The 25982-nt window shown below is 33.2% G+C and overlaps 1 protein-coding gene across 1 annotated transcript; it reads left to right on the top strand.

Moving 5' to 3' along the window:
* The first annotated feature begins 762 nt into the window (after positions 1 to 762).
* Positions 763 to 20917, top strand: LOC120353128. The gene is made up of 5 exons (XM_039435818.1): positions 763 to 1462; positions 5414 to 5513; positions 6634 to 6735; positions 19920 to 20075; positions 20628 to 20917. The coding sequence occupies exons 1-5, from the start codon at positions 777 to 779 to the stop codon at positions 20694 to 20696; spliced, it is 1113 nt and encodes a 370-aa protein (XP_039291752.1). The 5' UTR covers positions 763 to 776; the 3' UTR covers positions 20697 to 20917.
* The last annotated feature ends 5065 nt before the right edge of the window (positions 20918 to 25982 follow it).

The following is a 25982-nucleotide window of genomic DNA, read 5'->3' on the forward strand; positions in this document are numbered from 1 at the left end:
AAGCCGGGTTATTTTCAATCCTGATTGATTCAGTAGATCCATCTTTTTGAGATGGTCTCCTCTGATTTGGTTCACGTGAAATTAATCAGGATTAAAAGTTAACCGGCTTCTGGGCAACCGGGCCTTTGTGAGGGAAATTTGTGCATTCCTCTGGGAATTAATCTCAATTTACTGTGAAAAGATAGAACATTTCTGTATAAACTATGAATGATATTATAATTTCTTCTTTCGTAATAAATTTTTATGCTTTTGTACTCCAGAGCGAAGCTCGGTCCCCGATATTAATGCATAAATTGATAATAAATAATGTACAAAAGACAAATGGATATAATAAACAAATAGGTACCTCATTCCACAGTTGGTACTTCACCATGGGGTAAAATAAATGTAAATATGTGCAATTGCCTGTAACAAATATAATTTATATAAATAGACAAGTTTCAGAACAGTATGCGCATTTACTGAATTCTACAAGAATGTCTAAAACCAAAAGCTTTCAAATACAATTTTCATTAAAGTATTCGTAACTTTTTTTGTAAATATTTCCATCAAAATAAAGTCGTTTTTCTACTTTTGATATTCTCCCACTAATATGAATATTTTGATATCAATTCGTTTATGATACTTTATTCCAATTCATATATTTTCAGATATGTCTGAAGACCACAGTTTTAATGCGACAGTATGTTCGATATTTTCGCTACGATAGAAATAATAACCCACTATTGTTCATCTTGATGGTGATTGTAGAAATATCAACGCTAATAAATATATTTATGGTATTGTCCAATGAGAGAGACAATATGGAAAAATGTGTGTTGGCGTTCAAGGACTTATTAGCCGTAAGTGGCATGTTCACCTGTTCTCTAAAACGATTTAGTAGACCTGAAGAAAGCATTGAATTGACTCATATGATTGAGGAAGAGCATCTCTTGGACGGCTATCAACTGAATAGGACTGCCTCAAGTTGGGTAAAAGTTGTCAATAACTACAAAAATAAGAGAAAAGAACTGAAAGCTATGAGTAATATTTCATTAGTGTTTAGTTTCTGCGCATGCTCAGGACTTTTAGTGAGATATCCAATGGTGAGATTACTTGAATCAAATCCAGAGGATCGACTACGTGGCTTTCCAACTCCATTCGTCTCCTATATTCCTCCAGAGTTTGATCAGATTTCATTTGTAGTGTACATATTCATATTGCATTTTCTGATCATTATCCTTTTCGCGTTTGAGGCCTTTACTGCCTATACGGCCCTATTACAAAGTCTCAAGAAACTGCTATCAGACTATGAGAACATTTATATTTTGTTGGACGACATCAAGCATTCAACTGGGTCTTCTCAGGAAAAGGAATTTACCAGTAATGAAAAACAAATTCAAAGAGTCGATGATGTAAACAATGAAGAGGATCTAAGGAAAAATATGAGGCTCATTGTGAATTATCATCAGTACATAAACAGGTAGGCCTACGTGTGTGATGAAGGCATTATATAAAGATGAATAATTAATTTTGTTCCAGTGTCATACAATTTCACTGAAAATTTCCTGATTTACATTTTTCGTATTTATAGCCTATATTCATCATTTTTGCTTATAGTAGGCTATCATAATTTTATTGTTGGGCATATCCCGGCCCGGGCAAGATGATTTTCTCGGGCCCACTCCCATGTTTCGAATGGACACGTTAAAAAGTCGGTCCCGGCTGCCCAGAAAGTAGTCGTTAGGTCTCATGTCAGTGGCCCTGAAATCGATCAGTTGCGACCTGAAATCTCTGACACCAGACCTGAGCCAGCCAGGTCATTTGATATTATGATTATTGTTACTATTTTTAAGCTATTTGTAAATCTACATTTTTGCACTGTACCTTATACTTATCAATACTCCTGTCTACTGTATCAATACTTTTACTTCTTGTATACTACTTGTATCAATACTATTTATATCCTTTATCCCATATCCTATATCCTATACTTTTAAACGAGCAATTTCTGTTTAGATGGTCACAATTTCTGTATGTGACCGGATCTCGAAAACGGCTATAACGATTCTCACGAAATTTGAAACAAAGTAGGTTTATGATATGAAAATTCGATTGCACTAGGTCTCAACCCTGGGATAACTCGCTGAAGGATATTAAAAGGATAAATACGTCCTCAGAAAAACAGCTGGAAATTTTGTTGTCAGTCGATACCGTAATGGAAGTGAGTGAGTGAGTGCATGTGTGGGTTATTCCTCAGCTGATCTCACGAGGAGAATAATTCAGCAGAAAAACTTATTACTTTCCTTGCCCTATTACCATAGGTAAGGAGAGTATTGCTTTCCGAAAAAAATATTATAATATAATATAATTTCAAGGTCTCCTGAGTCCAAAAAAGCGGTTTTTGGGTATTGGTCTGTATGTGTTTGTATGAGTGTATGTGTGTCTGTGTACATGATATCTCATCTCTCAATTAACAGAATGACTTGAAATTTTGAGCTTAAAGTCCTTATACTACTAGTAGTTCTGTGAACAGTAGACCTCGTGCTCAGCAAGTTACATTGACCTGTTGTTATGTTTTCTCAAAAATTAATAAATAATTTATCAATTTAAAATGTCTAGATAAAATCCTAAATAAACATAGAGCTTTCTGTCCTATCGTACTGTGACGTGTCGTCCCGGAATGTGAGTGTGAGAGCTGTTATCAGGTCTGGCTGCAACTGTCTACAACGTTGATGGAAAGATACCTTTTCAAGATGTTCGATGTTTTTGAAGGGGTAGTATTATAGTCAACTGTCTACTAACGTTGATGGAAAGATACATTCTCAAGATGTTCAATGTTTTTGAACGGGTAGTATTATAGTCCACTAGACAGCTGATTTATGATGAGTAATATTCCATAGTCTGATTTTTATTCCAATATTGGCGTATGAAGGAGGCTCCTTTCCTTTTATATTATCCTTAAAATGCAAAATTTCCAAAAACCTATTTCAAATACGTCGACGTGCAAATTAGAAAGGAACATACCTGTAAAATTTTATGAAAATCTATTACCGCGTTTCGCCGTAAATGCGCAACATATAAATATTTAAACATTTAAACATTAAGAGAAATGCCAAACCGTCGACTCGAATCTTAGACCTCACTTCGCTCGGTCAATAAGGATCCGACACGAATAATTTCGATCGATTGCAATTCAAGATGGCGGCTAAAATGGCAAAAATATTGTCAAAAACAGGGTTTTTCTCAGAAACGGCTCCAACGTTTTTGGTCAAATTTATACAATGAATGGTCATTGATAAGCCCTATCAACTGCCACATATTATTATAAGTCCCATATCTGTAAAAATTCCAGGAGCTCCGCCCCATCTATCAATGTTTGATTTTAGATTCCCAATTATCAGGCTTCAGATACAATTTAAACAAAAAATTTCAAGTGGAAAAGATTGAGCATGAAAGTGAATAGTACTTAGTATATTAACAAATATTGTAACAAACATAGTATAATATATCATTATGAATCGAATTCATAGTATATCTATTTGTAATTGATGATGGGTTTGTTTTTTGAAGTGTGAATAATTGTTATTTTGATGAGTGATAGTAGCTTAACCTAGATTTTCATTTGGACTGTATTATAAATTTAAAAAGGGACAGTTTAGGGTATAAGCCTGTTGTGCCTCCTCATATAGCTGTAAAAATAATTGTATACGACTGAGAAAATGAATAAATAAATATAAACTATAGGCCTAAATTCAATCTTTCGTTATAAATTTTCTATGCTTTTACACTCCAGAGCGAAGCTTGGTCCCCCGATGTTGCTATATGTACTATATATTTATGAATACAGTAACTATTTCGAAAAATACATAGACGTCTATCAATGCACTCATTCATTAATCAAACACATCAGCCTAATTATTTGTTTTTCTAACAGAAGTTTTGAAAAATTCACAATCCACAGTTGAATCATAATTTATTCTTAAAAATTGTTATTTGTTTTTTTTCTCCAACATATTAAAAAACTCACTCTTATGTTAATAAACTCAGTTCACGTGTGAATTTTCATCCCATATGATAATTTATCCAGTTCCGTGATAATCTTTCCATCTGATGAAAATATTTCTCAACTATTTTAAAATTGATTTTTTCAATCAAGAATATTATAATTTCTTCAGCATTATTTAGTTCATCTAATCATTTTTTTAATTTTATTCTCAATCGCCTATTAAATTTGTTTTTCAATTGTGAGAATATTGATACTAATGGGCACGCATCATAGAAAAATATTGAAACCCTAACTTATAGAAATAGACACGGCCAGACATGTGTAATGCATGCAATGAATAATCCACTTGCCAGCTGATTGATTATGAATAATTCTACAGTCTGATTGACCTCATCTCCAAAGTAGATTCTATATATAGTGATATCAGAGTATGGAGGAATTTCTTTCCTTTTCATATTATCCAAAATTTCAAAAACCTTGTGTATACATCGACGCGCAGTTGAAAAAAGAATATTCCTGCCAAATCTCATGAAAATCTATTACCGCGTTTCGCCGTAAATGCGCAACATATAAATATTTAAACATTTAAACATTAAGAGAAATGCCAAACCGTCGACTCGAATCTTAGACCTCACTTCGCTCGGTCAATAAGGATCCGACACGAATAATTTCGATCGATTGCAATTCAAGATGGCGGCTAAAATGGCAAAAATATTGTCAAAAACAGGGTTTTTCTCAGAAACGGCTCCAACGTTTTTGGTCAAATTTATACAATGAATGGTCATTGATAAGCCCTATCAACTGCCACATATTATTATAAGTCCCATATCTGTAAAAATTCCAGGAGCTCCGCCCCATCTATCAATGTTTGATTTTAGATTCCCAATTATCAGGCTTCAGATACAATTTAAACAAAAAATTTCAAGTGGAAAAGATTGAGCATGAAAGTGAATAGTACTTAGTATATTAACAAATATTGTAACAAACATAGTATAATATATCATTATGAATCGAATTCATAGTATATCTATTTGTAATTGATGATGGGTTTGTTTTTGAAGTGTGAATAATTGTTATTTTGATGAGTGATAGTAGCTTAACCTAGATTTTCATTTGGACTGTATTATAAATTTAAAAAGGGACAGTTTAGGGTATAAGCCTGTTGTGCCTCCTCATATAGCTGTAAAAATAATTGTATACGACTGAGAAAATGAATAAATAAATATAAACTATAGGCCTAAATTCAATCTTTCGTTATAAATTTTCTATGCTTTTACACTCCAGAGCGAAGCTTGGTCCCCCGATGTTGCTATATGTACTATATATTTATGAATACAGTAACTATTTCGAAAAATACATAGACGTCTATCAATGCACTCATTCATTAATCAAACACATCAGCCTAATTATTTGTTTTTCTAACAGAAGTTTTGAAAAATGCGTTAGATGTTCAGAGTATCCGATTATGGTTTTAAGTATCCTGATAATTCTGGACTCCTGCTTCAATATCTTCTTCATGATGCAGGTAAATTACCCACTTCAAACTATTAGTTCTGTGAACAGTAGACCTCACGCAGTATTGCTCATCCAAAAGTATCTGATGTCACCTGTTCTAGTTGATTCAGTTGAATCACAATCCACAGTTGAAACATAATTTATTTTTAAAAACTGTTATTTGTTTTTTTTCTCCAACATATTAAAAAACTCACTCTTATGTTAATAAACTCAGTTCACGTGTGAATTTTCATCCCATATGATAATTTATCCAGTTCCGTGATAATCTTTCCATCTGATGAAAATATTTCTCAACTATTTTAAAATTGATTTTTTCAATCAAGAATATTATAATTTCTTCAGCATTATTTAGTTCATCTAATCATTTTTTTAATTTTATTCTCAATCGCCTATTAAATTTGTTTTTCAATTGTGAGAATATTGATACTAATGGGCACGCATCATAGAAAAATATTGAAACCCTAACTTATAGAAATAGACACGGCCAGACATGTGTAATGCATGCAATGAATAATCCACTTGCCAGCTGATTGATTATGAATAATTCTACAGTCTGATTGACCTCATCTCCGAAGTAGATTTTATATATAGTGATATCAGAGTATGGAGGAATTTCTTTCCTTTTCATATTATCCAAAATTTCAAAAACCTTGTGTATACATCGACGCGCAGTTGAAAAAAGAATATTCCTGCCAAATCTCATCGAATTCTATCTACGCGTTTAGCCGTAGTTTTTGTGATTTGTTTGAAAAAATGTATCTAAGATGATATAGTTGAAATATCCTGAGTTACTAGTTTATTAATGATAGCCTATGAATAGACCTAATAGGTTTTAAATGTTCGCACAGTGAATTTACAAAAAATCTTGATGCTAATAATAACTGAACAGAATAATAAAAAAACCTACCTTGGTTTCTTCTCTGCATTATTGCTTTCTTTCAAGATCTACAATTTTAGATTTATCATTGTTTCAAATATATTCTACCACTGCATTAGACTATATTGTTCATATATGATTCTATCATTTTTTTCCTAGTTACACGTAAAATTGCCATCTACGTACTGAATTGGGTGCCTGAAATATGCTGTAATAACTCTTTTCTGTCTCATGCTGTATTTTCTTTTCTCAGGTGAAAAATCCAAATGTAGCTATTAGTCATGGATCATCTTTCTTCTTCAACAATATATTCCTTCTTCTTTGCTATAACAGTGGTCAGCAAATTCTCAATCAGGTAGATATTCGTTTCATATGCTTCTATCAGGGATATTTGAATAAAAATTCTCAAATATTATTTCTTGTCTCATGTGATTGAATGCAAAATATATAATGCTATTGTGTGAGTTTTGAAAACGATGAAACATAAATCAATGGAGTAAAACACTGGATGGATCAGTGCATCATTTATAAAAAATATCTGTTATATCTATACGTCAATTGGGCCCAATTATCGTAATACGTCATTGAGTTGTACGGAGAGATTGAGTGGGGTATATCCTAAATCAGCTCTCCTCACCGCATTGTACAAATCTCCATCCTTAGCCAAGAAGTATTGTTTCATGCTTCTGATCTGCTCCATACACGCCAATTGTAAGCAGGATGAGCCTACACCAATTATGTAAGGAGGAATGAAGAACTATGATAACAAAAGAGAACAGAATAACTAGAACTTTAATTAATGAATCTTTAACATAGGCTATATATACATTTAAACAAACAAGATTAATTTGATTATAAAAACATTATTGATATGAATTAATGGGGATAACAATCGCTTGCTGCTAATGATGATTCAATCCTTGTGGTTATGAAAATTAAGAACAATGATTCAGTAGTCACCTACCTTTTTGAAATGGCTTCCCACTTTAGCATCCACTGGTTTATTCGCGACTTTAGTATTTTGAAAGAACAAATATTAACTGAACCAATGAATAGGCTCAGAACTCGTCTCCCTCAACAATACAATTATTTTTAAACTGCCCGATCTGTGACAGAATAAATATTATTAAACGAACCGAAATCTAGCCTTTTTCACTGGATCAGCTGGACTTAACTCACAGTCCTAACAAACGAGCTCTCTCTCTCTGACCAAAAGTTAAATTTTGAGTATTGATATAAACTCACTCAATGCCAAACATGAAAGCCATTTCAAGTACATATTTTTATCTGTCGCACAAGCGACACGTTTGTTATTAAAAACGAAAGAGAAGCTACGTTAATTTTGACAACAAATGAAATAAGCAATCTTTCTGTCGATGACAAAGATTGTTCAAAGACAAAAACACTGTTCATTAAACTTTTTTAATTTAAAAATCTAAAATCCTGATCAATATGAGACAAATATATGATTCATATATGTCCCATATGACCAGGTGACACATCACCCATCCCGCTGAAAGACTCGTCCCTGAGTCTGTAGTCAAGAGGGGAACAAAAAAAAAATAAAAAAATAATAATTAAACAAAATAATATACTTCGGAAACAAACGTGTGCCTGATTGACTTGATAATGCTACTATACATTGAAATCAAACATTTACATAGAAAGGTAGGTTACTCAAACTAAATTACAAAGATGAAATCACACAACCACATTGGAAAGTAGTCTACTCAAACTGATTTACAAACATTCAATCCAAATTCAAATTGAAACTATGCTGTCCAATAACATTGAGTAAATATAAAAACTAACTTTCAATATTATACACATTAATATACATCGCAACTAGTGTGAATATTTAATCTCATCTTGAAAATAAGACGTACATATAAATTCAACTTATTATGAAAAGAAAATCTCAATTGACAATATATTTATGTTTGAACCAACATTGAACTACTTCAAAAGCTGCAATAAAAATCGAAAAAAAATACTTTATAAGTACATATGACTCATAACTATATAGTCAGGAAAGAAAACAATAAAACAGTTAATCCATCAAGAAGCAACTATATAACTCTTAACTATCGATTATATAATTGTAATAGAATTGGACTCAACACGAGCTTTATTCGACATTAAATATGTGTCTTAGTAACAGAGATAACAGATTATAAATATTACAGCTGTTTTATCATCACAATCTTCCCCCCTTAATATCAATCGGCACTCGTGGGGTATGGGGCGAGCTGGCGAAGTGAGACTGTCGATTCTCTGCCGTCGTTGTGGCGAACAAACGCATATTCAGGGGTTACTCTCGATTAATTCAACTTTTTCAACTTGCGATTCTTGTTTTGAGTTTTTTGTCATCTTCTTCAACCATACTGGTCCAGGTGTCAATAGCCAGGTTGGTAATGGTTTCCATTACTTGAGTTTCTTGCATGTAAAAACATCCGCTCATGTGGTGTGCAGTTGGTGCTTGTGCATAATAGGGAACGAATAGAGTTAAGGGCATCGGGGAGAACTTGTTCCCAGTGACTGTTGTTCAAACCTCTCGATTTTAGGGCTAGCATCACACTTTTCCATATAACTCCATTGTACCGTTCGACTTGCCCATTACCGGCTGGATTATAGGGCGATGTTCTGCTGCTGGCAATTCCTTTTGATAGTAGGAAATTTTTCAAAGCTGATGACATAAACGATGTTCCTCTATCGGAATGTATGTAAGACGGTACACCAAAAAGAGAGAATAGTGATGTAAGGTGTTTTATTACTGTATTAGTAGTCATGTCAGGACAGGGGAAGGCAAATGGGAATCTGGAATATTCGTCTATAAGAACTAAAATATACTTGTTCCTTGAACTTGATTGTAGTGGGCCTTTGAAATCCATATTAAGACGTTCAAATGGTCGAGTTGCTTTGATAAGGCGGCCAGTTCCTTTGGCATAGCGTGGTTTCATTTCAGAACATGTAATACATTTGGAACATACTTCTTTTACATCATCTATTGAATATGGTAAGTTCTTTGTTTTGGTCCAATGATGGAGTCGAGTAACTCCTGGATGACACAGGTCCTCATGAATTTTTATCAGTTTTTTATATCTGTATGGCATCCAACAGTGGCACAGACTCTTGATAGTGTATCTGCTGGTATATTCTCTTTTCCAACTCTATAAATTATATTGAACTTATATTCTGACAATTCAAGGCGCCATCGTTGGATTTTGTCATTCTTAATCTTGCTGGTTTGTTTATTACTAAACATGAATGAAACTGATTTCTGGTCTGTGATAAGTGTAAATTCTCGTCCAAGTAAGTAATGTCGCCATTTCCTGATTGATTCCACAATGGCATAAGCTTCTTTTTCCACTGCAGAGTGCCTAGTTTCAGATGTGGAAAGAGTTCTTGAGAAAAACGCCACTGGTCTCTCATTCTGTGTTAATACTGCTCCAATAGCGTAATCTGAGGCATCAGTTTCCAAAGTGAACGGGACTTTTTTATCAATGTGCACTAGAACTGCAGATCCTATTTCTTTCTTTAATGATTCAAATATATTTCTGCATTCTTCATTCAACGGGAAGTGAGTATTATGCACAAGTGGATGGATCTTTTTTGAAAATTCTTTTATCCATTTGGAGTAGTGTGCAAGCATTCCAAGGACACGCTTCAATTCTTTCTGATTTTTTGGAGCTGGTAAGTCAAGGAGTGGTTTCAATCGATCTGGATCGGGCTTAATCATACCCTGACCAATTTCGAATCCCAGAAAGGTTAAATTCTCCATAGATATTTTACACTTTTCTTCATTAATCGTGAGGCCATATTTTTCTGTTGCTCTCCAGAAATTTTCTAAATTTTCATCATGTTCTTCTTGGGTCCTTCCGCATACAATAATATCATCTAAATAGGCATAACATGATGTCAAATTTTCTTGTTCTATGATTTGATCAATCACTTTCTGGAAAGCAGCTACTCCATTCGTGACTCCGAATGGAATTCTTTTGAATTGATACAGTTTGTGTCCAACTTCAAATGCGGTGAAATGCCTTTCCTCAGGCAAGATTGGTATCTGGTGATAGGCAGATTTCAGGTCAATAGATGAGAATATTTTATATTGCGCTACCTTATTGACTAATTCTTCCATTAGTGGTAGTGGATAGGCATCCAAATTCGTGAATTTGTTGATGGTCTGTGAATAGTCAATCACCATACGTTTCTTTTGGTTCTCTCTTGAAGTAACAAATGCTTGAGCTCTCCAAGAAGAATGACTATTTTCTATAATATCAGCATCTTTAAGCCGTTTGACTTCATTCATCATAAACAAGTAATCCTCTTCTGAATGTCGTCTCGATTTAGTTATTATAGGCCGACAGTCCGGTTGAAGATCACGAAACAATGAGACAGGTTCTACTGTAGCTTGGGCTAGAGCACACTTTTTAATTTCATAAGTAGGCCTTCTTGCGTCATTGTCTTCATTCAGTTGTAGTGCTGCTTTAGATCCACCGAAATCAAAAGTGATGGATGAAAAGTTCTTTAGAAAATCGTGTCCCAAAATTACACTAGCGCAACATTTGTTCAATACGATCAAAGGAAAATCATTATATTCTTCGTTCTGGAAATATATTTCACTCAAAGCGCACTCAGTTGTTTTAGTGTTGCAGGCACTTGAAGCAAATGTAATCAAATTGGAATATGGCATAGTTTTCATCTTCGATTGTACTACTAGTTTCTTATCTATAAAACTTGCTGTGCTCCCAGTGTCTAATAGTGCCAATGTATCTATTCCATTAACACGTATAGGAACAAGACATTTTGAGAGGTCAGTGCTGGTATTTGCTGCTGAAATTACTGTGGCAGATACCATTTGGTTTTTTTTATCGTTTCGTGCTCTGCATACTTTTGAAAAATGGCCTATTCGATTACAAGTTAGGCATGGTTGTCCTTTTGCTGGGCATTGGCTATTATCAGTATGATTATTATAGCCACAAAATCTGCATTGAATCTTCTTTTGGTAAGAATTACGGACTAAAGTCGTTTTCTCGGTATTTTTATTCTCGTTTGCTAGGACTGTGTTAACATATTCTGAACTGGTTTCGTATTCTTTAGCAATGTTTTCAGCATTCTCTAACATTCGTGCTTGTGAGATAGCGTCTTGCAAAGTTAGCGATTTCATTTCGAAAAGACGTTGTCTGATTTTCGATGATTCTAATCCGGAGATGAACGCGTCTCGGATATATTCACTTTTGTTATCGTCAGCCGTGACTGCTTGAAAGTTACATGGTAAACTTAGCCGTTTTAGTTTATTATAGAATTGATCAATTGATTCTCCATGGGTTTGTTTTGCTTTAGATAAGCAGTAACGTGCATGTACTACATTTTGAGGTTTTATAAAGCTTTCTTCAAGAGTTGTTATAGCTTCTTCAAATGATATACAATTGCAAATACTTTCAAAAATATTCGGTGACACATAATTGATCAAAACATTCAATTCATCCTTTTTCGGGATTGAACTGTTTTTTAAGAAGTTTAAAAATGTTACCTTCCAATGTCTCCACGTTTTCGGTGCTTCATCTGAATCTTGGTCAATCGATAAAACTGTTGGTTTCAGTATTTTTCCAAGCATTTGGTTTTGCGAATCGTTTTCTCCTTCACTGACTAAATCTTGACGTTTACTCGTTTTTCTTTTCGGACTCATTTATTTTTTTATTTTAATGTCGAATAAATTGTAATAGAATTGGACTCAACACGAGCTTTATTCGACATTAAATATGTGTCTTAGTAACAGAGATAACAGATTATAAATATTACAGCTGTTTTATCATCACAATAATTATATCGTAGGTTGTGCTACCGTTACAGCAGATAATTTACACACATACAAATTGATGCCTAAATATGCACAGAATAAAGTTAAGAACCCTAACCAGCCAAAGAATATATAAAAAACAAAACTAGAGGAATTCATAACATCTCTCCAAGAATTTGGTAGATCTACTTTGTGAAATATATCTGACGATATTACATCTTGAACCGGAAATTCCGGAACCTTTATATCTATATCAGTTTCTAAAATCTCGCTAAAATTAACAAAATAAGGATTAAAATGCGGCTGCAAAACATCAATTTTCAACGAATTGAACTTAACCCAATCCAAAGGTATGGTAAGTAATGGAGTAATGGAGTACCTGAGGCTGTTTATCAACATTTGCGTCACACGGAAAAGTCTTTCTCACCAATATTCTCCCGCTGACCGAAATCTTGCAATGACAGGGTAAAACCACATACATTTCTCCCGGAATAGGTTGAAGATGATGAAACGAACCTCCCTCGCAAGTGACTGTAGTGTTGGCCTGTATATTCGCGACGATATACTCCGAAGGCAAAAATTCGACGATCTCCAACTCCTGCTTAGCTGGACGACAGCTTAAACTGCAATATTGTTGGATGTCCTTCAGCTCTGTCGCCGCAAACAAGTGATGCATACATCTCGATGACATATGTCCTCCATGCACCAACCGCGGAAGGTAGCATAAGAAAACGTCCTGTGCCCGACAAGAAGAGAGATGATTTCCCGATATGACCTGAATCTCACCGTTCTCCTGTCTCCGCGCCAAGACGAAATCCGGTTGCTAAAGCTGACAAATCTGGCCGTCGAAGTACATAGGTGTCCTCACATACTTGTGCAATTGAAACTGTCCGCCGATGCTGACCAACGGTACTTTTAAGCTAAACACCATGGAGTTCTCCTTCACCACACAAGTCGTAAGTGGAAAATCAAAATATCGCTGCAAATCCGATAGAGGTATAGCTAACTGGTGTCCTTTTGACTTATATCCTTTCTCCGAAGAGATCTGAACGTAATAAATTGGGGTGTACCAGCGAAAAGGGTGGAAGCTTTTTATCACAGCGTTCCTTCGCAGTATTTATGAATTCCTGCCGTGATAAAATATTTACATGTGAGTAGAGGTGAAAAATGTAAATTAATAACTGGTTTATGAAAGCAGTTTTCTCTTCTGATACATTCTGTTATACGAATAATCTCACACTGTCTGTTAATTTGCTATATGCATCGTGAAACTGCTGAGAAAAATTTCCAGCAAACTGCCTCAAGCTGCGAGAAATACGAATTAAATCTTTATGGTCGTCTGCAACCAACCCTTGGAATGCGTTGTGGTGATCAGCTACATGTTTTTCGTTGAATTCCAGCTTATGAAGTTCACCATCCGTCGCTACTGCACAGCAAAAATGAAGAAAATCGCCGACAGCATCGATCGCTCTGGTTTTTCGTGAAGCTTGAGTTCCCGAACGAATTGAAGAGTTGAAAGCAGCATGACTGTTGCGAAGAATTCCGTTTGTAGAATTATACAAAACTTCTACCGCATCCGCTAAACTGCAATTAGGCCAGAACACTCTCTCCGCCTGCAAGATGTCGAGCTGAGCTGCCGGGAAATCTACCTCGTATGTTAGTGGAACCGATGATTCACACGCTACAGCGTGACGTAGCTCCTTGTAGAAAACTCCCGCGAAGACCCTGACTGCCTCCAGTCGCGCCGTGAAAGTCGTGAGAATGAGAAATGACGCAAATTTTACCATAATTGACAAGAACTTCTTACAAACAAAAAAACTACTTTAAAGCAACCGCAAATGAATCGTAATAAAAAAAATCAAGAGAAACGTTTTACAATAATATTAACAAAATCAAAATATTACAATTAACAACTGGACTGGCTGGTTAGCATATATTATTAATCAGAAACCTAGAAATGATACAATTTATTAGAAGTGCATAGGCCTATATATATATATATAATATATATATATATATTATATATATATATATACTGGAACAATTCTGAAATTAGAACAATATAATATGAGTGATAATGGAAACAAAACCACAATCATACAATAAATCATCAGAATATAAGTAACTTATACTCTAGTTATATTTTTATTGAGAAGAATTTCGAGTCAAATAAATGTGAATAAAATATTCATCCATCAAAAATATAATTGTCTTATAACAGCTTCATTATGAATTTCCATCAGTGAACGTTTAAAAGTAGCCATAAAGCTTGTCACTCAATGAACGACCTTGCCCTGGATATGAATAACAAGATTGACAACTAAACAAAAATACGTGACAATTGCACTTTCTTTAACGTAGGTCACATCAGTACAAACGCAAAAATTATCAAAACAATGAATTACATTACTGTAGTATATTTTTAGTAATATATTTTTCGTGGCACCTAATAACAAAGCACCATGTTTATCGAGAAAAAAAGTTATATCAGTGAGACCATTAACATCAAACATGACCATTTGGTTATCATACAATAATAAACTATCCATCAACCATATTTCCTGATCATTTTTCCTGGAATAACCATAATTTGAAATAACTGAGATATAATTAATTAATTATAATGACTATGAAATATAACATGGTTAGTCATAACTGTAAAATCAATACAAAATCGATAATGCAACTGGTGAAATTAAATGTAAAACCCAGCCAAATACCAATTTTCATAGGTAACTGTACCCTAAAATCACAAATATGTAACCATGGAATAGAGAATCTCTTATATACCACGTGAAAAAAAACTATATAAAAAATATACTGAAGCATTCACATTGAATAGGCATGATATAAGGCATGATATAATACTCATATAACACTTCAAATTCAAAATCCTACTGTCTGAGAAGTAAATCAACCATAAAACCTTCAATATCCAGTCATGCAATGAAAAAACCTCTTTTATAAAAACTGATCCCATATCGCAAAACATGGTTCTATAATGATTACCAGAAATCACTTCTGAAAATCAAAACTCAACCATAATAACAAGCCCGAAACTCAACCTATTGTGCCAAAAAGAGAATTTTTCTACTCAAAACCATTAATATTGGAACCATGACACGATGAAACTCAAATATTATCATGAAATATAATCGAGAATATAGTAATCATTACTTCATACTGAGAAAAAAATATAAAACGAAATTCAATTCAAAGATATAAACGTATAAAACTGAAACTCTGCTATCCGTAGCTGAAAAATTCCCCTATAAACGTTTATTATAACCCATGAACAATAAACTTGGTCTATATTACCATTGAAAAATATGGACTTCACCTTCAGCAACAATAATCAGTAATAATATTTTAATTGATAAAATTCTATGAGGACTTAAATAGGCTTAAATCTAGGCTTAAATAGGCTTCTATAGGCTTAAATCACAAGACCCCATCGAAAACAGATCAAATCAATAAAATATAACCCTATTATCTAACCACTGGATGATAAACCCATGAATATTATAATCAATTCTGATAAACAATGATGAAATGTTGAATAATTACGAATAATATTTACAAAAATATCCTTAGAGACTTTAATATAGCTAATGATTTCATAAAAATACGACTTTAAAAAATGGCTATCACCATTAAACCTTAATTATCAACCCTTATGATTACAAATTCAAATAGTTCATTTATGAAATCTATCAACAATATATCTACCTTTAACAACCCTTAAAAATATTTCAATAAAACTTATTCTTAACCTTAATATAATGAAATATAAAATCCAAAGGGCCAAAATTTTAAAGCGAAATATCTCAGAACCCTTTGCCCTAAACAAAATTATAATTATCGCATTGTTAAAATCTATGCTAAGAAAATATATGAAACTGCAATAAATTTTTTTTTCGAAAATCGACTTTTTCCGAATTTTTCTGAAATTTCTAGTCTAACAATCAAGATACGCCGCATACCGTGTAATCAGACAACGATATTAAATTATAGCATTACTAGAAGCTATAGGCTAAGCGAGGAAAAAACATTAGTCTGCTAGCGCTGTTACAAATAAAACGCTATTATTTATGTGACGTTTGAAATGTAATATTAAAAAAAATCCAAGATATTATGATTTTAATAGATTGGCCAACCTCGAATCATGAAGGGAAAAAAACATTTATCCAAATTCAATTCTAAATATAAAAAAACTCATCTTTCCCACTTTCAATGATAAACCTTCTAATAACCTGTAATCCTTATTCATTTTTTTTTCGAAAATCGACTTTTTCCGAATTTTTCTGAAATTTCTAGTCTAACAATCAAGATACGCCGCATACCGTGTAATCAGATAACGATATTAAATTATAGCATTACTAGAAGCTGTAGGCTAAGCGAGGAAAAAACATTAGTCTGCTAGCGCTGTTACAAATAAAACGCTATTATTTATGTGACGTTTGAAATGTAATATTAAAAAAAATCCAAGATATTATGATTTTAATAGATTGGCCAACCTCGAATCATGAAGGGAAAAAAACATTTATCCAAAATTCAATATTGTATTTCTAAATATAAAAAAACTCATCTTTCCCACTTTCAATGATAAACCTTCTAATAACCTGTAATCCTTATTCAACCATGGAACCCCAAAATATCATGATTTTATTATAAAAAATGATCAATAACACCTCGATGATCTTCACTATGTACTGAAAATATTACGGAAAAGAGTAATAATTAATCCAGCTATCTGAACCAACAAAGTAACCTGAATATCCTGTAATCCAAGGTATATATATAATGTAACCTTACTTGCAGCTAAACAATCATAATATTATCAAAACATTAAAAATTATAGTGCAAATGAATGTCATTATCGCTAATATGATTTATCACAAAATCATTGCAATGAACAAATAGCAATAAATTGTGAAAAAGAACTCATCGGAACCTATAACTTACCTATAACTTGCTATAACTCATATCCATATTGAAATATAATAAAAAATTCAAAATCCAAAATTCTATTATGTAGAATACAACTATCCATCAAATACCATGAAACCAAAATAAAATCTCAACATAAACCATAGAAAGAAAGCAGATAATCATTCAGCAGAAATGCGCGAAATTCAAAATCAGTAGATAACCATTCAGCAGAAACGCGCGAAATTCAAAATCAGTAGATAACCATTCAGCAGAAATGCGCGAAATTCAAAAACAGTAGATAACCATTCAGCAGAAACGCGCGAAATTCAAAATCCGTGTCTGACTGTAGCCGAAAATTTTACTATCTATTGAAAGAACTCACGAACCCTCAAATATCTCAAAAATATCTACTTCACATATCCTATCTCATTTTAGAAATGCAAACGAATGACCTAAAATTCAAAAAAAAAATTTTTGTTACAATACAAGGGCACCAACAAAACTATAAAATGAAAAACCTCAAAACCCTTTGCTCTAAACAATTTTTTTTACAGAACAAAGTTGAATGTACTCATCCTAAAAATATGATTCCCCGAAAAAAAATTGAAAAATCACAAAATTGATTTTCATGAACTGGAAATTTCTGAATTTTCGATAATTTCGCCTTTTGGCAGCCAGTAGAGCAAAATTTAGTAGGAGTCAATCAATATCGAACGCTATCAAAATCTTCGTTTGAAAACTTCCCTCCCAACAGATTCGTTCGGTGAATTACATTGAATTCCCAGAATATGTTTCAAAATATTAAAACAAAATTTTATATGAAGAAAACATCACAAAACCCCAAAAGGAAAATTTTTGAAAATACCTAACTCGAAAACCACTGCCCTAATCGAAAAATTTTATTGGACATAAACGATTAACTTTATCACTACCTACAAGCTAAAAATCATAAAATACCAAAATTTATTTCACCTGTAACATGACTATCATCCCAACGGAAAAAAACTCAAAATATAGATTACAGACAACATTATTATGGTATAATGATTGAAATCAATTCTTTCACCACTTTTCTACAACTTGCTATGACTTTCATTCATGAAAAAGTTTCATTCTCCTTACATGAATAATTTCTGGAACAATTCTTCCCCGCTAATACTTCATAGTTTAAATCAGATAACTTCCTTGAAACCACAAAAGGCCCATGAAAAGGAGCTAAGAAAGGTCGCTTTTTATCAGCCATATTCAATGTTTCAAATGAACCAACTGTATCCGATTTTATAATAACGTCTTTCTGAACCGCACTATCTTTATTTTCAATAAAAGTTTTATTAACAATATTTGAATCCTCGTCTCCAGATATAGATTGTTCACTTTTACTAACTTCTGAGGAATCCAGAGTAAATTTTCCTCTCAAAGTCTGTTCTAAAAAGGCAAGATTGGGATGCTGTAACGCTAATTCGTGCGATAACCTGACCCCTTCTATTATATGATTCAGAGCTTTCTCTTGACTAAGTAAATGCTGTTCAGGTTGTAACAACGACAATAATTTCAAGATCCTAATATGAGATCTCAAAAATCTGAATCCGCATTTGGGGGAACAAACAATCTATATTGCTGAGCTATAAACAACGCTTTTTTAAGATTCAATTCTTTTGTACGAATATTCCTAAGATCCTAAGATCTACCACTGCACTCATCCCATAATAGCCTACACATATAAATTAATGAGAAGATAAATCACGACAACAATACAACAACAAATGAAAACCACAAAATTTGAATCTTCACCGAGGTAACCGGAAAAGTCCAAATTTTAAAGCTGGATTAAAAACCCTTGAGCCTCCACCAAATATGTAAGCACGATGAGCCTACACCAATTATGTAAGGAGGGAAAGAACTATGATAACAAAAGAGAACAGAATAACTAGAACTTTAATTAATGAATATTTAACATAATATATATATATATATATATATTATATATATATATATTAACAAACAAGATTAATTTGATTATAAAAACATTATTGATATGAATTAATGGGGAAAACACTCGCTTGCTGCTAATGATGATTCAATCCTTGTAGTTATGAACATTAAAAGAACAATTATTCAGTAGTCATACCTATCTTTTTGAAATGGCTTCCCACTTTGGCATCCACTGGTTTATTCGCGACTTTAGTATTTTAAAAGAACAAATATTAACTGAACCAATGAATAGGCTCAGAACTCGTCTCCCTCAACAATACAATTATTTTTAAACTGCCCGATCTGTGACAGAATAACTGTATTATTAAACGAACCGAAATTTAGCCTTTTTCACTGGATCAGCTGGACTTAACTCACAGTCCTAAAGAACAAGCTCTCTCTCTGACAAAAAGTTAAATTTTGGGTATTGATATAAACTCAGTCAATGCCAAACATGAAAGCCATTTCAAGTACATATTTTTATCTGTCGCACAAGCGGCACGTTTGTTATTAAAAACAATAGAGAAGCTACGTTAATTTTGAAAACAAATGAAACGAACAATCTATCTGTCGATGACAAAGATTGTTCAAAGACAAAAACACTGTTCATTAAACTTTTTTAATTTGAAACTCTAAAATCCTGATCAATATGAGACAAATATAATTATGATTCATATATATGTCCCATATGACCAGGTGACACCATCTAATGTCAATGAGCCCACGGTAGTATGAGTCTCTCCATGCAGGCTTTGGGGTGGTGTGCTCTAAATTTAGTGAGCAGAACTTTTGTAGATCTCATATTATTATTAGTTTGTGACAATTTGTTACAGAACGAAATATTCCGAAGACATGTTGCAGAGCTTCCGTGGATCAACAAGCCCAAGTGGTTCAAACAGAGCATGCTAATCATGATGAATCGAACTAATGTCGACACTGAAATAAAGCCTTATGGAATCTTCGTACTCAACCTCACAACGTACAAAGATGTCAGTCACTTTCCTAATAATAATTTATTCGTACTCAGAAGGAATGAGCATATTCTAGATGACTTGCCCATTTCAAAGCCTCATACATTATTAGTAATCTACTTAAGGCCGTTCGCAAGCTGATTTTGGATGAACCATTTATACAATTTACCGAATGTCAGATTTCTAAAGTTTGTCCATCGTTTTAATAATAGAATTAATCTGGACATACTGAGAGATTCTGAAGTAGACCTACCCTTTCTCTTGTTTTTTCATTAGTGGACCTAAGCTTGGAATGAGTAATTGATTAAAATAGCTTTTCCTGTACCGTATGCGTATTAATGTGCTTATCATGGATAAAGTATAGGTCTTATATTTTGCATATTGAATGAAAAACGAGTGTCTAATCCTGATGAAATCGTAGTCAGAAGGATCATTAATTTATTTATTCAAATATTCAGAATTACAGGACAACTTCCAGAGACAGGTTTGCATCCGCTGCAAAGTGTGTAAGTCATTCATTTATTAAACATTAAACATCCATATTTGCCAATGAATTTGTTTTTTTTACAGTTGTTGAAAGCTGCATTCTCGTTTGGGAATATTCTTTATACTCAAAAAATGATTCGTAAAGAGCATTGAAAATCTCAAATGGATTGGGTGGGTTTTGATAGTTTCATTACACCACCAAATCCTTTCTGGATGATATGTTACACCAGACATGCAAAGGAAATTAACAAGAGATGATGCAGTGGTCAATGCAGGGCTTGGCCTTTCTGGCTCAGGTTCCCTCTGGTATTGATTTTATTTGTTTTCAAGGGAAAAATCATAATTATTGTTACTATGATTTATTTGTGATGGTGGAAAACGAAAATAAACGAGAACTTTATTATTTGGAACTTATTGGAATTATTTATTCGTGATATGCACTCAAAGTACATGCAAAATTCATTATCCATTGCAAGAATGCAATTTCCACTGCATGCTTCTATTCTTCAGGATGTTATGTAATATAAAATTTGTCTTAGTTGACAGAGAAATACATGCATACAATGAGATTTTCCATGTTTGTGAGCTTTTTATAGAGATAATAATATCGAGTGACCTGGCTGGCTCAGGTATGGTGTCAGAGTTTTCAGGTCGCAACTGATCAATTTCAGGGCCTATGACATGACCTAACGACTGCTTTTTAGGCAGCCGGGACCGACGGTTTAACGTGTCCATCCGAAAAACGAGATCATAGATAGATCATATAGTGTGTTCACTAATATTATTATGTGCAATATTATTGCGCAATTTGGGTTGCACGATTTTGATGGAGGCCCCAAGACTGTCAATAGTCTATTATTATACAATATTACTTTCCTTGCCCCATAGGTAAGGAAAGTAATGCTTTCCGAAAATAATTAAGGTAGCCCAATTTCTTAATTTCCAACGTTTCAAGGTCCCCTGAGTCCAAAAAAGGGTTTTTTGTGTATTGGTCTGTATGTATGTATGTGTGTGTGTGTGTGTGTGTGTGTGTGTGTGTGTGTGTGTGTGTGTGTGTGTGTGTGTGTGTGTGTGTGTGTGTGTGTGTGTGTGTGTGTGTGTGTGTGTGTGTGTGTTTGTGTGTATGAGTGTGTGTGCGTCTGTGTACATGATATCTCCCAATCAACGGAATGTTCAACAGGGTTTCACATTTAACAGGGTTTTTCGCGATTTCTCGAAAACGGCTTCAATGATTTTGATATAATTCATACTAGCCCAGTCAATGAAGGTCCAAAAAAGCAGTTTCGATCCGAAAATTAAATAAAAGCTGAATTTACCACCATCGATAGAACCCTCCCAGAGGGTCATTCTCCCAAAAGTCCCAAGAAATCCCCTTGGAGCTTTCCGCCCCAGCCCCCTAAAACATGAAAAATGCAGGTAAACAGGGGAAATCAATTATCTCTGTACCCATCGATCAGAAACAGTTCTATTATATGCCATTCGATTTGTTACATTATGGACTACAATAGTAGTTATATTCATTTTTCCAATAAAATTGACAGTTTTTTTGATAAAATAATATATATGTAAAAATTTAGGGGGTTTGTGATTTGATTTTTTTGTTTTCTCCGATTAACTTCGGAAGAAGTAGTTTTAGAGGAAAATGAGCCAAATAAATAATGTAGCCACTGTCATTGCAAATCCATTGATGTATGTTGTTATGTATTTGCGATTCGATTTGACACCGTGGAAAGGGGAAACAGTCGACGCGGAACAGCGCGGCTGACCCTTTTAGCCATAGTAAACAGCAAATTGGAAATCAATTATCTCTGTAACCATTAATCGGAAAAAAACTATCATATGTCATTCGATTCGTTACATTATGGACTGGAATATTAGTCGTATTCATTTCCTCAATAAATCAAACAGTTTCCTTGATAAAATAATATATATGTAAAAATTTAGGGGGTTTGCGATTTGATTTTTTTGTTTTCTTCGATTAACTTCAAAGCAAGTAGTTTTAAAGAAAAATGAGCTGTAAAATTAATGTAGCCACTCTCATTGCAAATCCATTGATGTATATTGTTATGTATTTGTGATTCGATTTCACGCCGTGGAAGGGGAAACAGTCGACGCGGAATGGCGCGGCTGACTCTCTTAGCCATAGTAAACAGCAAACTGGAAAAAAATTATCTCTGTAACCATCAATCGGAAAAAAATCTATCATATGTCATTCGATTCGTTACATTATGGATTAAAATATTAGTCGTATTCATTCCCTCTATAGATCAAACAGTTCCCTTGATAAAATAATATATATGTAAAAATTTAGGGGTTTTTCGATTTGGTTTTTTTTTCTCCAATTAACTTCGAAGCAAATAATCTAAAGAGAATTAGACAAATAATTAATGTAGTCACATTCATTGCAAATCCATTTATGTATATTGTTATTTATTTGCGATTCGATTTGACGCTGTGGAAGGGGAAACAGTCGACGCGGTACGGCGTGGCTGACTCTCTTCACCATAGTAAACAGTAAAATACAGTAGTAGGCCTACTACTTTCTAAGTTGCATCTTATTCACACTATGGCGCTCGAAACAATCAATTTTGTCTATTGTTTTGACATGCGATGAAACTAATTCTTCACATTTTAATTCTCTAAAATCATTTTGTTGTTATATATATGTGCTAAATCATGCATTCTATGACAGACAAAGATATTGTTTGCAACTGATAAAATATTCATACTATTACATAATATAATTCATATTTGAAATATGTGTGTATGATCATAATTCTATGCTGAAATTTATCATTAGTTACGAATGTCAAAAACTGAGATAAATCATAGATTACAATAGTGTTAACAGTGGCAATTTCCTGAAAAATCATAGCGTGCAGTGTTTGCTGTTTTCTACAGTTAATATTCTCCAAGCCAGGTTGATAATATACCTTCAGTGAGCCAAATATATATGACGACTGAGGCATAAAAAAATTTATACATTGGGCTTGTTGAGTTGAAACTTTCTATGATTCTCTCTGTAAAGTAGCTTATCTTCTGTTCTTACTAGTTGAATCTACATTATTTAGACAGTCCAATATGAAAATTTAGTAGATTCTAAAGATGAAAGCCATGCAAACATACAAATTGAGGAAGCGTAAGCATGCATAAAAGGTAGGAAAATCATGAAAGTGTTTCACATTTAACCACAAAGTACCCTACCGTATAAGATTAATATTTAAAGATGATTCATCATCTTCTATTATTTTTGTTAACATATCGATTTTCCACCTCCACTCGCATCTTGTCATTCATTACACAAGGTTGTCAGAAGCTTTTCTTTATGTCGATTAATGTTGATTGAAATTGATTTTGATTAGGGCACCAACAGAATAGATCATTTTCTATTTGAAGCATTCAAATTAAATCTATTGAACATGATTTCTTATGACTTTGCATTCACAGATTTAGTTGGGTGAAGCTATTTGAAAAATGTACCTGATTATCAATTTCATGGTTTTTATATCATTCTAGTTCATTGTGATCATTGAAGGGTTGAAGTGATGAGTTAGTTCAAGTGAATTCTACTATACAAGTATATTGTGCTTATAATGGGCTCTTCCTTATTTTCTATCGATGTTTCGCTCCAGTAGAGGAAATTTAAAATGTTGGTTTTACATTTTATAAGCTTTATAAATAATATAAATAAACGGTAATATAAATTTGATAAGTCCAGTATTAAATTAATCGATGTTGATTTTCATTGTATCGCTTTGTATCAATGTTACTTGCACTGTTTGCAATTCATCACTATTCTCTCAAGAATTAGTTTTTTATGAATTTCATGATCTGAAAATTGAAATTCAAATGCTATTTGGATGACGTTCACATTCCACTGGTTTCTTTACAATAATTGTTACGTTGAAGAGTGAGGCAATTCAATCCATTTGGAAGTAAAAGGAAATCACAGTGCAATTTGAACAGTGGATAGTAACTTTGAAATTCAGTTGCTCAATTAATTTCGGCTTGATATTATCATTTGTAATCATAGTTGATCAGAAATATGCATTGTATATAATGTTTATATTTCAGTTTGACTTATCTTCTATCACAGTCTCGCTTTCATTCATAAGCATGATAATCATAAATACGTTGATTACCTTAAAGATGTAGCTTATCTTACGTCCGAACAATGTACAATACAAACAATTTCCATTAAATTACTATTATGATGATGATTGGAATTTCTGCCTGTCATTGAGAAAAAGTCATTTTATGAGCCTTGAAATTCGTAACTAGAAAAAGTTGCATTATTACTAGAAATTTTGTTATTTTTACTATTTATTATAGGTAGGTACTGCACATTGATTTTTGTGATTATAGAGATCATCTACTTTCTTCTGAATCAGGATAAGGATAAATAGGGGAATTGTGAGATGGGGATAACATCCATAGTTACATAGCATCAATTTGAAAGCTCTGATAATAATGATTTGAACGGAACTGCGATTCTGGCTTGGTATTGCCTCTTTATGTTCAGTGAGAATAGAAAGCTTCAGAGTAATTCGTTCTCACTATATGTGATAATATTGGTAATATTTGTTAATATTTGAACCGAATGTGCAACAAATTGATCTACTTTCAGCTTGAAAATTTTCAACTTATCAGGAGTACAGTGTTATTTATCATATAGTATCTCAGGTAGGCCCACCCTTTTATTTTTTTGTTCACGTGATCTGATGATATTCATTCCATTATCAAGTGTTTAAATTATAAAGAGTGATGAAACAAGATAAAACACAAGAAAAGCTATGAAAAGAAATTTTGAAACTTAATTTTTCACAAAATAAGGATAAGATTAAGGAGTCGGACACATAATATATCATGAAACTTCGTTGAAAAACATCAATATCTGAAACTAGAGTTATCAAAATTGTGTTACCTCTGACTCGTATGGAGAAGGCGCACTTCAAATTAATATAATAAATTCTGTGAGCAAACAACGAAATCCTGATTTTTATAAAAAAAAAGAAATTGTAATATTTTTTTAGAGTATTGAAAAGTGAAGATCTATATAAATCAAAACAATAGACAAAATTAATAATTGTTTCGAGCGCCATAGTGTAAATGAGATGCAATGTAGACAGCAGTATTATTCTGTTTACTATGGTGAAGGGAGTCAGCCGCGTCGGCTGTTTCCCCTCCCACAGCGTCAACTTGAATCGCAAATACATAACAATATACATCAATGGATTCGCAATTAATGTGGCTACAATAATTATTCGTCACATTGTTCTTTAAAATTACTTGCTTCGAAGTTAATCGGAGAAAACAAAAAAATCAAATCGAAAAACCCCTAAGTTATTACATTTTATTATTTTATCAAGGAAACTGTTCGATCCATTGAGGAAATGGATCCAACTAATAATTTAGTCCTCAATTTAACAAATCGAATGA

This window comes from Nilaparvata lugens, chromosome 9 (assembly GCF_014356525.2).
Source record: "Nilaparvata lugens isolate BPH chromosome 9, ASM1435652v1, whole genome shotgun sequence".
In the NCBI taxonomy this organism is placed as follows: domain Eukaryota; kingdom Metazoa; phylum Arthropoda; class Insecta; order Hemiptera; family Delphacidae; genus Nilaparvata; species Nilaparvata lugens.

What these genes read in the sequence shown, in the direction of transcription:
- LOC120353128 (XM_039435818.1), top strand. Translation starts at nt 777, where the DNA reads ATGGTATTGTCCAATGAGAGAGACAATATGGAAAAATGTGTGTTGGCG. An exon ending in TATCATCAGTACATAAACAG is followed by an intron (nt 1,463 to 5,413) that starts GTAGGCCTACGT and finishes TTTTTCTAACAG; the next exon opens with AAGTTTTGAAAAATGCGTTA. An exon ending in ATATCTTCTTCATGATGCAG is followed by an intron (nt 5,514 to 6,633) that starts GTAAATTACCCA and finishes TTCTTTTCTCAG; the next exon opens with GTGAAAAATCCAAATGTAGC.